Genomic DNA, 16,210 nt, shown 5'->3' on the forward strand with positions numbered 1-16,210 from the left:
AGAAGGAGCTCTCTTCCCACTCTGGCTGAGTCACATCTGAGCAGGAAGAGCTGCTGCTGCTGCTGATGATGATGATGACGACCAGATGCGCGAAGCTCCGTGTGTGCGCAAAAACTTGCTCAGCGGCAGCTAGGCGCGGGGAGGCAGGACGTTACTGCCGCTCCTCCAGGCTATAGACCCCGTAGTCTCTCTCTCTCTCGCTCTCTCTCTCTCTAATGAAAGAGAGCCCCGTAATTACGTGGCAATGCCTTTATGTTGTGTCTGACGTTTCACAGGCCCTCACCAAGAGCTGCCCCCTCCTCCTCCTCCTCCTCACCCCCCTTACAGGCAGAAACATCACCATCAGCACCATCAACACCCTGGTTTGGCCTGTTTTTGTTCCCCTGGCTGGCAAACCTCACCGCCTAATGAGTGTGATCGGGTGGGGGGATCCAGGGAGCCAGCAGTCTGCAGGGAGACACTGGTGTTATCACTGTCTGTGTGTTGATAAACCCTCTCCGACCGTCCTGCGGTCTGCCACCGATTAAATCAACTATCGCTAGTTCCCGTCACCCTATCCACAGATCCATGCTCATGAGGCTGAGCTGTCAGGGCAGCAGGGAACACAAATATAAAGAAGTACAACTGGATCCATGTCTTCAGAAAGAGAAAATGGAGTTGGGAAAAATAAATCTAAGCAAGCAGCTGTTTGGGGCCACCAGGGGCCCCCAAATGTGCAACAGTAAAATATGACAATTAAAGCTGAACTAATTGACATTTTTGATAAATACAATGGATTGCATGACTAACGCCACATATATAACATATATATATATAACAAACCCCCAGAGATTTGTCACCAACTCTATGGAGCTTTTTAGCCTCTTTTAGCTACAGTTTTGGTTGTTTCCATCAAACAAGGCCTGATGAATCCAATGTGCATTACCTGCCCAGCACCAGTGGTGGAAAGTAACTAAGTACATTTACTCAAGTACAGTAGCCTAGTTAATGTTACTGTGAGGAACTTTAACTGGTTATGGAATGGTCTCAGATAATACTGATTCCTCTATATGACCTACATGTAAGTAAACAAGACCATCAGCGAGAATATTGTCTATTTCTATATAGTTATTGTTATTGCTTGTCATCGGTGGCACCGGGTCTGATTCCACGTAAAATCTGATGAAATCATGCAGGTAAACTAAAACTCCTTCAGCGGGGCCTTCTAAATCTGGCTTCGCTGCAGCCTTCAATCTGCAGTCTGATCTACGGCGGCGTAGAGCTCCTCCTCTGGCAAGAGGCAGAGTTTTGCCCCGCTACACCGACACCTGGAGGCCCAGGCCGTATTGTTGGACTCGCTGGAGGGAAGGGAGACACGGGAAAGCAGAACCAGAACCTCATTTTACTTCAGCAGGTCAGACCCTGCTGTAGTAAAATGAGAGGTTTTCTGAAGGGACACTGGCGCTTGGAAACACTACCGCTTTTGTCCACAGGGACCGCCAAAATCAACAAGAAATTAAAGTTCCACGTAGTAGCTTTAAGTTCAATTTTGAGGTAATTTACTTGGGTATTTGATGATGATGATGATGATAATACTTTGTCAGATTTTTTCTGTCATCCCTGCAGCTCCATTTGTAACATCAACAAAGACAGAAAAAAGTAAGATAAGAAACTATATGCATTTAACATACAATCACCAATCAAGTTGTGGAACCTTGTATGTCTAATTTGATGGCAAAAACTTGTATTCACTGTTTAGGACCTCCTTTAGGAGTTGGCCAGCCTTGATATGTTATTATGGTAAGCTGGTGTTTCTCAAGGGGTTGACCTTTGAGCATATTTTCATTTGGTGGAGCAGTTTTGACTCCAAAGTGGTGGACAGACACTTTAATACCATGAAGTATTACAATACCGTAGAGTACTGATAGTCACAAAAGTAAAGAACAAAAGAAGAATTTCTCAACTCGCCCCCAAAAAACCTAAGGCGATGGAGAAAATAGATTCTTTGATTTGTGTTGTTTGCAGACAGACTCAATGTGGTCTTTCCAAGATAGCAGAGGGTCTATCATAACACAAAGTATGTACTGTATATGATGTATGTATTCTGAAGTATGTATTCTTTATGGATAACAACAATAACTTTATGAGAGTCATGTGACCCGCACAATTTCTTTCCTTTTTTGTGTTAATCTCAAGAGCATTATTTAAACTTTATATTGTGCTCCAATGCATTTCAAAGGGAAATATTGTACTCTACACTTAAATAGTAACTTTATTTACTTTGCAGATTTGGATTCTTCTAGAATGATGCATTTATGCACTCATACATATGCAGTAATAAATGCAGATTCAGAAGAAAACAATACAAAACCACTACTGCTACTATTACTTACATCAAATATTTCAGCAGCAAACAGCTGACAGATACTATCTGGTGACCAGAGTGGAGAGTTTCGCAGCTAAAGAGACAGGACGTTTTCTCAGGAGTTGGTGGAGACCAAACTAGAGCGAAAAGGAGAATGAATATCGAACTTGCATTCGTTAGACTGAAACATAACTGAAATGTCTCTGCTGGTATTTGGTTATTCATATAAAGCTGCTGCTCTGAGGTTTGTCTCATTGCCTTGTCATTTGCGCGCTGGACTTCATCATCAAGCAGCAGCTGCAGACTAGCAGATTAATCAGCCACTTGACTGCTCACAGGTGTACAATTCTCAGGTGGTTTACAGAGGCTCAGCTCAGCCAATCAGAGGTGGAAGAGAGTCTGGACCGTTCACTCAACTGAGCTCTGAGTTGATGGCATTCCCCCAAAATGTCTATCTCATCCCGTCTCTTCTAATTTGAACTGAGCAGGAATGTTCATGCTCTCAGATCAGTTGAAGAAGGAAGAAAAGGAGATAGAGAGAGTTGCTCAACCCGGGGGCCGGGACTCGTCAAGGAGTCCCAAGAACATTTAAAGGGGTCGCCCTCAAGGTAATGTAGATTTGTGGGTACTTTTACCTCTTCGGGCCCTTAAAAATGCTTCAAAAGGAACAAATCTGAGAGGGAAAAGTCACTGTGTGGTTGAACTGCTCACCAATATAACAAGCCATAACTTGGTCACGTCATTAAAAAACTTCCAAACTCCTCGGATTCCGGTTAAAAATGCTTCGCGCTTGTACCTTTTCTCTCTGCAAAGTAAGCAGTAACTCCAGCCATCAGATAAACCTGGTGGAGTAAAAGTCTCTCAGTGAACTGTAGGTTAGTCGGGTTGGAGAGGTGGTTGGGGTGAAGGGATGAAGGAATGGAGGGAGCAGGGTGGTGGTGATGCGGGGGGGGGGGGGGGGGGGGGGGGTCATGTGTTCAGTTCAGATGGCAGGAGTCGACTCTGGGCTCCAAGCTGCCATAGACATCCCGTAGCTTGCAGCCCCCTGATCTGGGAAAAGAACACTTGATGCCATCAAAGGGACGCCGATTGAATCCAGATGTGCCTCTCTCGTTCTTTCCATGTATTTAATGAAGGCACAGGGATAGAGTAGACTTTTTCATCATTAGTTTTCCCCCCAGATTCTCTTTTCCTGCCTACAAGTCTATTCCGGTGCCAGCTAGGGCAGAGAGAAAAAAAAGGCCTCCCCATGTCTCAGACTCACAGTCTTCTCCTCCAGGGGCCCTATTCTTTGTTCAGAGCTCGATGTGAAAGTGGCCTGTTTGCTCCGACTGCTACAGTTTGTCTGCGGCGAATGGAAAAGTCCAAACATCTCTGAAAGGAAGACGCCATCCTGCAGAGCTGGCGTTGGCAGGAAGAGTCTGCGAAAGAGGCTTAAATGGGCTTTGGTGCAAAACAACAAGAACAACAATCTGCATCCAGATGAATACGTTTGTGCTCCGGTTCATTTAGAACGTTTTTTATTTATTTTAATTGCTTTTAGAAGTCCTTCTGTGTTGATTTTATTTGACCAAATAGAATCAGGAGGAACAGCTTTCATAGCAAACAGCTAATAGGTCATTAAAATATTTGCTACAACCAATTGAGCTTCATTTAATTGGATATCTACCCATCATTTATTAACAACTAACAAGTGTATTTATAGAGCACATTTAAAAACAGCAAGATGTTCATCAAAATGTTATACAGAGAGACTACAAGCACATAAATACACAAACTTAATAAAGTGTAAAAATCAGTAATAGCATGATTTAATAATGGGCCGATAACAACAGCAGAGCACATTAAACACAGCGTGCATATTTAAAGGTAATTTCAGAGGTTAACGGTTAAGTGTGAGCAGTCATGGTTCTTCTCAGTCGTCCTCAACAACTGCTGAACACTTTAACTAAATTATCAAGTCAATTCAGATCAACAGCCCAACACCACAGGTTTGTATCAGAGGCATTAGAGACCCTGAATATGAATTAGGAAATAATCTGTGGGGGGCGTCCTGATGCACCAGTTGTTTAAGATGCATACCACGTAATCATAATGTCCCGAGTTTGAATCCGGCCTACAACACCTGTGTGCCTCTTCATCATAGTGATCTGATTAACGGCTAAAGTGGCAAAAAAGACAAGCTTTTAATCTCGAATCCATCTAATAGATCCTCCACAAGTCTTAATAAACAATCAGCGCTTCATGATTGATTCTGTTTAAAATCTTCTGTGTAAAACTTGCAGCTTGTTGAATCTCTTGCATTCTTAAAAGGAACTAAAATACAGTACATTTAAGTGGTACTTTACTACAGTATCTGCATTTCATGATACTTCATACTTCAGCCACATTTCAGACATATTGTGTTGTACTTTTCATAGCAGCTGCAGTTATTTTTCAGATCAATATTTTATACATTAAATGAATCACAAGATAAAATGTGAATTCTTATAGATTAAATTACCCAACAGAAAAAAATAGCTCCGTCTTAACAACATAAAATGTTGCTTACAAGTTAATTGATCAGTTATATTCCGTCTGTGATAAATATAATAAACACTCTGAATGAATGTGCCTTTTTTGCTAAATTAGTAACTTTACTTTCTTTATTTTATGTACGGGGTTTGCTATACGTACATGTTTTTACTCACGTAAGATTTTGAATTTACCTGTAACTGAGTATTATACTTTCAGTGCTGGGATGTTGTGACTTTCAGTAGTAAGTAAATAAATCTCTTCCACTACTACTAATTTGGTTCTCTCCTCATTATCAACAGAGAGCCTTCAAAATGTCACAGTGTATATTTACACCTGTCTGCATCATTTAAGTCCTTGCAGTTATAAAAAATTAAAACATGTTACAGCTGCCTCACACACAGACATTAACCTTATGTTCCCAGGATCAAGAATGAACCTATATATATTCCTACTGTGTATCTGGCATATTCTGATCTGCAACACAAAGCATTTGACAGTTGAATTAAGGCTCCGAGTGTTTGATGCGATACAGTCGCCTGTCTGCGTCTGACAGGCAGGTGCTGGGCTCAGATTTCACTTCGACAAAGTGCTTCACATAAACCCCAAACACTGACCTCTTTCACTCGGATACAGTACGAAACTGCACACGCCAGAAACACGGATGACCATAAATTAATGCTGGGCTTCACTAAATTGGTTTTGTGAGTCTGAAATGGAACTTGATCACAGAGTCGTGAAACTCCACACTTTAACTCATGCTAGGACTGGAAGCCCGGACAGGGATAATTAGGGCATGTACCGGTTTGTAGTCTGGTCCGGCTCGGGGAGACTGTGGGTGGTAACTGAACGGTGGAACCCACAAAAACCTGCTGACCCTCTGAGACCAGCGTAAATCCTAATGAGGTGACTTCAGCATGGCAGGTGAGAGTGTGTGATCTCACACAGAAAACACAACGTTTCTGTCTTTGTACAGTGAGGTTTTTCACCATAATGATGACCAGAAACCTTTACTGCCTTTTAGTTTGTATCAAAGGACAAAGCTAGAAGGACTGAAAGCAACTAATACTCTACATTACATTTCTGAAGCACATAGTGCACCTTTAATCATTTCTCTGACAGATGAAGTTACTTTTAGATTCAAACTTACAGGAGGTCAGACTCATCATCAAATATCACTGTATTCATGTACAAACCTGTTTTGGTGTAAATATCTTGATTTGTATAATCTATACCAGAGCACAATTTGTCTTCCTATTGTGAGTACTTCTATTATCTACACTACTCAGAGGGACATTGTACTTTTTACTCCCTTTATCTGACTCCAGTACTCCATAAAGTATACGCATTAAAATGCTGCTTACATAATAACTAATAACCTCAGTATTGAAAGTCCTGTAATAATATTTAAATGCAGTATTTTCCCGTGTAAAGTACCATTTGTACACTGTAGTATTGCAAGTAGTAAACCTACCAGACCTGTCAATCAAAACGAACGCATTGGAATAAAAGAGTCTTAACGCGCTTCCTTTCTCTGCTGGCTCTGTGTCCCTCCGTGCCGTCCTGGCCCCGGGCAGAGGATGATGATGATGATGATCCCACCGCCGCTGTCCAGTGACCCCTGGTGCTGATTGGAGTAGCGCTTTGGCCCCCTGTCCTGTTTTATTTCCCTAAGTGGGAGTAAATGGCCTCCTTGTTACATCCTGCGCAAGGAACCACATGTTGCAGACGCGCTCCCTCTGCGCTGCGCCTGATTGCAGCGGCTGCACCGGGATTTCTGCAGCGCACCGGCTGCTGCTGAGCGGCGAATCCCTCTCACACGGACTGATTAGAGCTTTCAGAGGAGGCTGTCAGAGGCTGAGGAGTCAGGCCTGGCGCTGCATGTTTCACAACGCTACACAGCCTTCACGTGTCAGCAGCACTGATCACCTGCATGGCTAGGTTGCGTTAAACATGCAGGAAGTACTCATCCTTTACTTTTCACATTAAAATCTCTTACACTAAAGATGTGTTATGCACCAATACAAGGCAGAAGATGACATGCTGGTGGGAGGAAAGTACATTTACACAATACTGTAATGTACAATTGTGACGTATTCTGCACTATTTATATTTTGTGCTACTTTGTACTTGTATTTCATCCCATTTTAGAGGAACACTTTGCTCTGTTTACTGCATTACAGCTGTTCTTACTTTGCACATTTTTACATGCATGTTTTTAGTTTGTATATTTTGCTGATTTTCTAACTTTACTTAAGGATTTTGAGTACAGGACATTTACTTTTAAAGGGTGATTTTTATATTACTTATTGCAATGTTTACTGAATACTTCCCCTGCCACTGCTGCTATGACATTTTGATGTGGAATATCAGGAAGAAACTGCACAATATGGTTTAAGGCCTACTGGCTATAGCTTTGTCCCTTTTAAGTATTATTTGTCTTGCATGTTTTATATATATATATATATATATATATATATATATATATATATATATATATATATATATATATATACTATGTCCCTTTGTTTGCTTTGCTGTTGTAATGCTAAATGTCTCTCCTCAATAAACTCTTATCTTATCTTATCTTGAATATATTGAAGAAATTCGTATGTCTGATACTTTGCTAATAAAGCTGAATCTTTTATTCCTTAAAATTAAAAATAAATTACATTAAAGGTAAAAGATTTCAATAAAAATAAATGTAATGAAAATAATTAGGCCTAATATTCAAATGTAATTAGTGAATTGTTAAAATGTTAATGTATCAATAAATCCCCAACTTTTTGAAATCAAATAAAGTAATTAGGAGCTATGAGGTTTTTTTCCCCACCCGTAGAAAAACCTCGTATCTATTCTCGCTCATCCAATTAAATTGGAGGGTCACGTGTTGTTCTGGGTTGGTGGAAATACAACTCTACATGACGCCTGAGATATGCTTTTGTCATCGAGCTGAAATGAGCCTGAAAAAAACCTGTTTTGGAGAAAACAGCGATGTTTTATGATATGATCTGCAAATGAACTCCAGCTGTCAGATAAATGCGGTGTATAAAACATAAATACTACACTGCCAGTAATTGTATTTAATCGTGAGTAACTGCAGACTACTTATATGAACTATCTGTGTCCCCTCTTCATATGTTTTACGACTCGTTTTGTTCTGCTGTCTCTATTATTGCACGCAGCTCACGCGCCGCTCTGTTAACTGTAAACGGTCTGTGGTGTTCCGACATAAAACAGCCAATCTGCTCCTGATTAAAGCAACACGGAGACTTTACAGAGCGAGAGGCCGTGTGGAATTAATTCAGCCGCACTGATTCTCTTTATTACAAACCCCCAAAAAAGCCCGCTCCGAAAAGGCCGCCTATAGCACCGCAGACACATCGAAGTGATGATCAGAGGACAGAAGTAAACACATCAGTCAGGCTTATTAGCGGTTTTCTTCTTTTGGCTTTTGGTTCACTTGTTTGTCAGCTTACGGTTTGGTTCATTTATATTTAAAGCTATAGGGTGGATCATTTTACAAACAAGTCAAACTCGTTTTATTTTTAATATGTATTATTTATTTTTTTCCATCATGAACATCGACCAATTTTCGGTCGAACTCAATTCGTTTCCCATCAAATGCTTTAACAGCCGTGACATGAAACCGACCTCGATTAACGTTTCGTTACATTTGTCGTCGAAAGAGTCTAATTTTCTATTTGTCGTGCAGATGTATCTATTTCGAGTCCACCGGCGGGTTCTTAGGATAATAACATGAATTCGGCTACAACGGTGAAGCGTTAAATCAACAGCTAAAGTGACATTGGGTTAATTATCCAGCAGCTAAATGAATCAGAACCAGATTTTGTTAATTGCCAAAGCAAATAAGACCTCGATAAAAAGACGATGAGCGCTGTTCCAGTATAATAAACCAATGCAGCATTTATCATCACTGCACAAAAACAGTTCAAACATGTCTGTGACTCCATCTATTTTATATTTTCTGTCGCCTCACAGTTGTACCGACAGTGAGTTCAAAGTTCAGTTGATATGGAGGTGAAACTCGTCCAGATGGCAGAGATTTTTCTCAGGAGAACTTGATTGGGGTTTCTTCTTTTCTCCCTCCCTCTCTTACCTCTCGCGGACTTCTCGGGTTTCACGGCCTCTCTCGGCCTGTCGAAGGACGCCAGCGCCACATAAATCACACTTTACTTTATAAACCCTCAGCTCTCTGAAGTCCAGTCCGGCCCAACGCGCGCGCGCGCGCGCACACACACACACACACACACACACACACACACACACACACACACACAATTTCTAATGTAAACCTTAATCTCCACTGCCTGCATCTTCTCATCTTTCTTTGTCATAATCCAGAGTACATTTCTTTTCACAGGGACCCCCCCCCCCCCCCCCCTCAGGAGTTCCTACAAGTATCATTATTCCCCTTTCTTTAAATGAAGCAGTGAGGTGGATCATGTGAAAACGAGTTCAGTTTGCACTGTTCTTTGCTGCTTTACAGATTTCATTCAAAAGATGAGTAGGCCTACTACGATATCAATAAATAAAGAAATACCATAAGTATTTTACTTAACATTACAGAAATGCACTTAAAGTATCAAAAGCAAAAGAAGCCATGATGCAAAATGGCCCTTTTTCTATTGTTGTATATCTTACATGCTAGATTTGTATCATTATTGATGCATTAACATGTAGGCAGTATTTTAGTGTTGTGGTTGGTCGAGGTGGAACCCAATCGTAAAGATAAATTTCATAACTCCTAAAATTGTATTTTGTCAAAAGTGGAAAAAAAATTTAATAAAAAGGTTTCAGACAGAATAATGCAGGTTGCTGCACAGAAATTATGAAAAATAAAAATGTGTTTCAGAAAAAACTTAGTGTGGAATATATTTACAGCACTGGCAGATTCTCACTTTTTAGAACTACACAGACTATGCGGTCTAAGTAATACAATGAGAACACTAAAGGAAAGTACTTCACAGTTATTCCACCGGTGGATGTTGTGGAACTGACATAATTCAGTCCTTTTCAATCCAACGTCTTGATGAATTGGTCAAATCTGAGCTGAAGTCTGCTCGGAGGGACTTCAAACGCTGACCTTGGAGGTTGTGCGTGGACAGACAGGACGGTGGTCACTCTCCCACTCAGAGCTTCTACCTACCGACTAATTAAGAGAGCCGCGTTTTACGGCCTCTCCTTCAGACGGCCAGATGTGACCGGAGCGCTGTAAAATCTCAAAGTGGTTTACAGAAACACTTACTGCACTTTTAAAACGACTCGCAAAAGCGATGAGAGTCCCAAAGTGCTCCCCGGGTAAATTCCTTCCAGGACCACAAGCTCCAGTCCTGCAGATAACTCATTATTTAAACGCTAAAATGACATAATGCACGAGCGGAAAATACACTTTTTTAAAGAGTTTATTTTAGTAAAATATCAAACTGTAGTGTATATCTACACATCACCTCTTTAAATATTTACCCAATTTAAATAACTATTTATATTCATGTAGTTTGCTTCACATACAAGCAGGCACACATACATACAGGTCACCGTCACACATTATTGTCGACACATTGTGCAGCCGGAGAAAGTAAACTGTGCAGAATGGCATGCAGCCCAAAGCATCCGTACACACATTAGCAGGTATCGTCTTACCATTCAGGAGGCCCGCTGCTCCTCGGCTGCACTGACAAGACGAGAACTAGCTTTGAGAAACACGAGCCCCGCGTGTTGGTCTACAACACACAAGACAGGAGGGTTCATGTTTGGAACACAAACGGATCCGGGCCTCCTTCCAGGAAGTAAGCGGGGCCCATCTTTCATTGCTGCCCACGAAGAGACAACAATCGAAAACAGTCATCTTCTGAATGCAACCTTTTCGCTCGGGAGAGATAATTCACATGTTTATCCGCATGTGTGGAAGTTTTGGAAGCGCACAAATAAAAAAAGCGACCGATTGAGGATAACGGGTGCGAGACACTCTGATTCACTCTGCAGATGATTGTGATCGGGTCTGATCCTGCAGGCACGCTGGGTGTTGATCGCAATCTATCGATACCAGTGTCGATATTGTTTCACCAAAATAAATAGCTTTCCCGCCCCCCCGACACCTTTCTACATTCAACTAAAGAAGCTTAAGTTCTCAAAGCCTTATAAAAAGTTCGTCTATATAAAGTAAGTCTAAAACTGGCAAAGTTTTGATTTCAATCAAATCACAAAATCAGTACAATCTGAACCAGATAGTTGTCAGCTTTGGATACTTGACAGTTCAGTAAAAAAATATTTTATAAACTACTAATAAGCAACAGCAAATACCCTGTGAAGGACATGCAATACCGCCCAGATTATCATTTTTATAAACAAAATAAATAAATGTTTGTAATCTACGAATTTGCAACGTCACAAAAAGAGAAGCGCTGATACAACCGTTCTCCCCCGATCCCCGAACTCGATATCTGTGACACCAACAAGCCCTTTGTTAAGTTCACGTGTCGTGTTGGTTGAAAATTGAAAGAGTCACAAAGAACACAGGACGTGCTTACTCTTCTCAATACTCGGTAACCAAAACCACAATCTTTCCCAACCCTGAAATGTTCATGATCTGACTCATTTTGGCAGATACCAAAAAAGAATTGACGTTGGACACCCGGCCCTGGACGTTACAGTGTGGAGCCTCACGTCCTCTGGCTGAGAGGATTATTGGAAAACATTAGCATTACTGCATTACTTGAATCCCTACAGTGTGATCATGTTATCTGAGCATCAGGAGGCTGCAACTCCGCTCTGAACAGAGTTTTGTAGTGTTTGACAGTCGTGTTCGGTCTTTGGGGGTTCAGTTATCGGGGGGTGCTCTTGCCGGACGTCCCCTCCGTTCTCCTGCATCACCGTCTCTTCCTCTGCGGGTCTACAGTCTTTGGTTGATTGCACCGTTCCCTCCTGATCCGCCACCGAACCGTTGCCCTGTTTCCCGGCTCTCTGCGTCTCCACGCAGCTTTCTATCTTCTTCTTCTCCTCCTCCTCCTGCCTCTCCAGCTCCTCCACAGTGGTCCGAAGCTGCAGCTGCTGCATCAGCTCCTCCAGCTTGTGGGCTTTGCGCAGCTCGTTCTGCTGGATGATGGCGCAGAGGTGCTCCGTCAGCTGCTCCTTCGCCTCCGTCTTCTTGTGCAGGTCCAGCTTGGCCGTCACGTACTCCACCTCCGCCTTCTCATAACGCTTTCTGAGAAAATACGTGAGGGAAATGTGAGAGAAAACATCAACAGAAACTCAATCACAGGGCTGCACAATTTTCTCATTTATACTCTGAATAATTTCTCACTTTGACTTACGATTAATAACCTTCATTCTGTGACAGTAGGGTGTGTCCTTTCACTTACAACATGCAACATATTCCTCTTTTAACTTAAAATAATCCAGCAAATGTATTCAAGATCAGAGAAAAGATGTCTGACTGATATTAAATACAAAACACTGGTGAGAATATTGGATAAGTCCACTGAGGAGCACGGTTAGTTGTAGTGCAATGAACTGATTAGTTTCATTGTTAATCGATCATCATGTCATTGTTTCAATCGTTCACCGAGCGTTTCCAGCTTCTAAAAGTTTCTGTTTTCTTTATCCATTTTAATTTGAATGTATTTAAGGTTTAATTTCTACCTTAGACAAACGGACAATGTGAAGATGTTACTGTTGAGATCTTTCATCAGTATTTTCAATAAATTTGCAAAAATGATCAGATTGATTGATTGATTATGTCTCAATCGCCCCGGTTGGGTTTTTAACATTGAACTTGTTTGGTACAAACTGAAATACGAGTATCATAAACTACAGAGAATTGACAGAATCAGAATCTTGTTTACATGTAATTTAGCATGTTAGAGCTTTGGCTTCTTTTGATAAATGTAAAAAAATGTTTTTTGGGGGAGAAAAACATCTTTATATTTCTCAAAAAAACCAAGTATCGTTTTGGTTCCGTTTTAAAACTAAGGTATTATAATGCCCCCCCCCCACACACACACACAATGTCTGAATGCAGAAACTTTGTTGTAATGTGAAGAACAGAACATCACATGCTGTTTAGAAACATTGCGGTGACTAAACAGATGATGTCACCTCGGGGGGGTTTTTACGTTGTACCTATAAGCAAAACCTCAACAATTGATTATATCAACATAATCATAACAGAATCATAACGTAATGAGTGTGTGGAGGTCCGGTCCTCTTCCTGTTATACAAACATCTGTAATGAACAGTGTTCATGACATGGAGCTCATCTCGCTACGCAAGCTACAAGGTCAAACACAGCTCTCTGGATCAATGTTGGCAGAACAAAAAAAACACATTATAAAACTATTCACAGTCTTACTGTGGAAGTTTAACGCTGCTGATTAACAAGTGAGGAAAAATAAACGATTCAAGATGTTGCTAATTATAGATATCATTTAAATTTTATATTCAGCCTTTAGTTGTAATCCTGCTTCGTTCTTCTCTGTATGCTGAAGCAAAGTGAAAGACTCCTCAGGACATCTGAGCAGGGCTTTGTCTGCTGAAAGTGGTTCAAAGTGTTTCAGAACACATGTGGATCACAGGTTTACGTGAGTACCGGTAACAAGCTGCAGGGGGCAGCATTTACAGTGGATGTTCACTTCATTACCTGGTCACTTTGTTTCGTTACAAATTAAGTGTCGACAGTGCTGTTTAATCACGTTTTAGTTATTCAAATCAGACCGACTGGTTTGTCTTTCAAACAGGAATATGATTTAATAACATCCTGAAAGCTTAGTGGCCGTTCATTTACATAATGTCTTATTGTTGCTGATGTCCCAGCAATCACCAAACTCATTGGTCCACATGTTGAAGTGTCTTTGAGCAACACAGTCTGCCCCAAAACCTCAGGTATTTCAACATGTATTGATTTGAACTCAATTAGTGGAGCTGTTGCTTCCTCCATCAAAGTTTGTGAGTTCAATCCCGACTGTGGCAGGTTGTTGACTCTTTTACTTCCAGCTATGTTAAGGGCCCCTGTTCACTGTGGGATTCTGGTCTGATCCTGAGGAGAGTTCACAATTGTGAGAGAAACGTGGTGAAATATCTGGCGGTCAATTGAAATTGGCTGCACAAATCAGTTTATGAGCAGCTGTGCACACTTCGATGAATGTAAAATGCCCCCCCTACAGCTACGCCCTTGAAATAACTTAAATTTCCCTCCTTTTCCAACTGCAGTCAGGTTGCTCCCGTGGTGCAACCTTGTTGTCACCGTTCTGCATGTTTTGCCATGTGCAAGACCATAGCTTGATTGTGGCGCCGCTGCCTCATTGATTGTAGTTTTAAATCGTAAGATAAGAACATGCACTTTGTGTATATGTGTATAGTCTCATGTTCTCGCATTGTCTCTCTACCTGGCTGCGGAGAAGTCCCAGCTGGCTTGTTCGATCTTTACTCGCAGGATGCCGATGTCATTGGACACCATGTCATCGAGGGCCTGGAGCTCCTTCTGGATCCTCTTCAGCTTCACAGCCTCTGCCTGAGTCTGTTTGGACCTGTGGACAATAACAAACTCTTGAGGCAAAATTTTATCTTTTGGCCCCAATTTTGGTTTTACTTTCATGATAACATTTTAATCACTACAGTACCAAGACAGCCATGCTTACTTCTCGGCGATGGTTTTTGTCAGCAGAGCCTTCTTGAGCTTATTCTTCTGTTCGATTATCTTTTGCTCCTGCTGCAGTTGCTCCAGACGCGTCTTTTCCCGTCTGTGATCAAACACGGAGAGAGTTTATCACACAAAAATGCTTTGCAAATTAAAAAAAATCAAACAAAAAACGAAATACACACTATGAAAGGAGTTTTGGGTTTGATGCCAAAGACGCACCAAAACAAATATGTACATTAAAAGGCGGTTTGACTAAAATGACAATAACTCATAACATTCACCGTATGAAGGCAAAATGTAACATAAACCTCGAATTGCGTGGAAATGGTTTAATCTGTGGTGCAACACATGCGTATTTCATAATAAACGTTACATAAAAGATTCAAGCATCAGTAGCATCTCAGTAATATCCGTATATGTCCACATTTAAGAATATCGCAACACTTTGAGTTGAGTGACTAATAGTGACCTAGATTTAAATAAATCTACTTTAGTGGTGGCCTCTCACTCATCTGTCACCTTCATTTGGTCACAGATGAAAGAGAAAGATGCTGACTTTTTCTCCTCGTGGTTGCACAGGTATCAATATGAACCTGAATCACGTAATGACGTATTGCCTGCAACGATCCTCAATGGGTCAAAGCCTGAACATTAAAGCATCACAATGACAGGGAGAAGAACAGCTGGAATAAAGACACACCATAAGTTACTAGCCTTAACAATAGGAAACAACAGTGGTAACAACGCAGACCAGACTTTTTTTTTTACAGCCAATGAAATCACAAAAGTGAGTACGATATAAAAAAGATGTACTAACAGTGCCACCTCTTGTGTCTCCAGCTCTTTGACGGCCGGGGTCTCCTCCTCTGGAGGCGGCTTCATCTCGGGGGGTTTGTGCTGCACCCCCTGTTTGACGGCCGGAGCTCCTGTTGGAGGGGCTGCGGGCTGAGGCTCAGGGTCTTCTTTCGGCGGCGGTTTGGTGAGCTGTTGCTCCGGCGGGAGGCAAAGAGACGCGGCTCCAGCGGTTTTTTGAACGGCTTCTTGAAGGGCCCTCTCCCGCTGTAACTGCTGCCGACTCCGGTTGGCTGGAACCGGTTTCCGCCCGCGGGTTCCCGCTGCGGGCATCGCTGAGTCTGTTAATGCATGCGGTACAAAGGTTTTTACAGAAAATTATTCAGAATTAATGTTAAGTGTGTTAAAAAGAAGCCAATAACGGGGGCAGAGTAAGATGCTAACTTGTCCGGCTAACATTAGCAGTAAGAAATGTTACCTTGCTGCTGCATCTTCCGAAGCTCCACGTCAGAAAAACCGGCCCAGCCGCTCATTTTACAGCGTCACACCTACAATGCCTCAAAAACACAGCAGCAAGTATGCATATAGAACATATGGGTCTTATTGACTTAACATAATCATTCTAAACTACTAAACATAAAGACAAACTCTATGAAGCTCTAACCATGACCGCCATCTTTGTTTACCGATGCCACGTCAAGGACCCAGACCGGTGACGTTGATGTTCCAGATATTGCCTGAATGAAAAAAAACACTTAACGCAAACGTGAAATATAAATGAATGAATACACACTTTATCTCTCACAATTCAGGATAGTTTTATACATTTTAGAATTTATGTTAGTTTATTATGCATCTTATTTGCACATACTTGTTACTTTGTAGGTGACAATGCAGAAGGC

The 16,210-nt window shown here is 41.5% G+C and overlaps 1 protein-coding gene across 1 annotated transcript; it reads right to left on the reverse strand.

Annotated features, from left to right (window-relative positions):
• Positions 1-10,266: 10,266 nt before the first annotated feature.
• On the reverse strand, positions 10,267-15,989 carry gorab (golgin, rab6-interacting). Its single transcript, XM_076082612.1, has 5 exons — positions 15,787-15,989; positions 15,334-15,649; positions 14,515-14,616; positions 14,263-14,403; positions 10,267-12,083 (listed from the first exon to the last, which is right to left on the reverse strand). Exons 1-5 carry the CDS (start codon positions 15,839-15,841, stop codon positions 11,630-11,632), a joined length of 1,068 nt encoding a protein of 355 aa, XP_075938727.1. The 5' UTR covers positions 15,842-15,989; the 3' UTR covers positions 10,267-11,629.
• Positions 15,990-16,210: the final 221 nt, after the last annotated feature.

The sequence above is a fragment of the Anarhichas minor genome, unplaced genomic scaffold (assembly GCF_050575085.1).
Source record: "Anarhichas minor isolate MPS153535 unplaced genomic scaffold, ASM5057508v1 ptg000096l, whole genome shotgun sequence".
In the NCBI taxonomy this organism is placed as follows: domain Eukaryota; kingdom Metazoa; phylum Chordata; class Actinopteri; order Perciformes; family Anarhichadidae; genus Anarhichas; species Anarhichas minor.

Coding starts and splice junctions, on each gene's coding strand:
- gorab (XM_076082612.1), bottom strand. CDS start 15,841: ATGAGCGGCTGGGCCGGTTTTTCTGACGTGGAGCTTCGGAAGATGCAG. Junction 14,404..14,514: donor ACAAAAACCATCGCCGAGAA/GTAAGCATGGCT, acceptor TATTGTCCACAG/GTCCAAACAGACTCAGGCAG. Junction 12,084..14,262: donor TGGGACTTCTCCGCAGCCAG/GTAGAGAGACAA, acceptor GTATTTTCTCAG/AAAGCGTTATGAGAAGGCGG.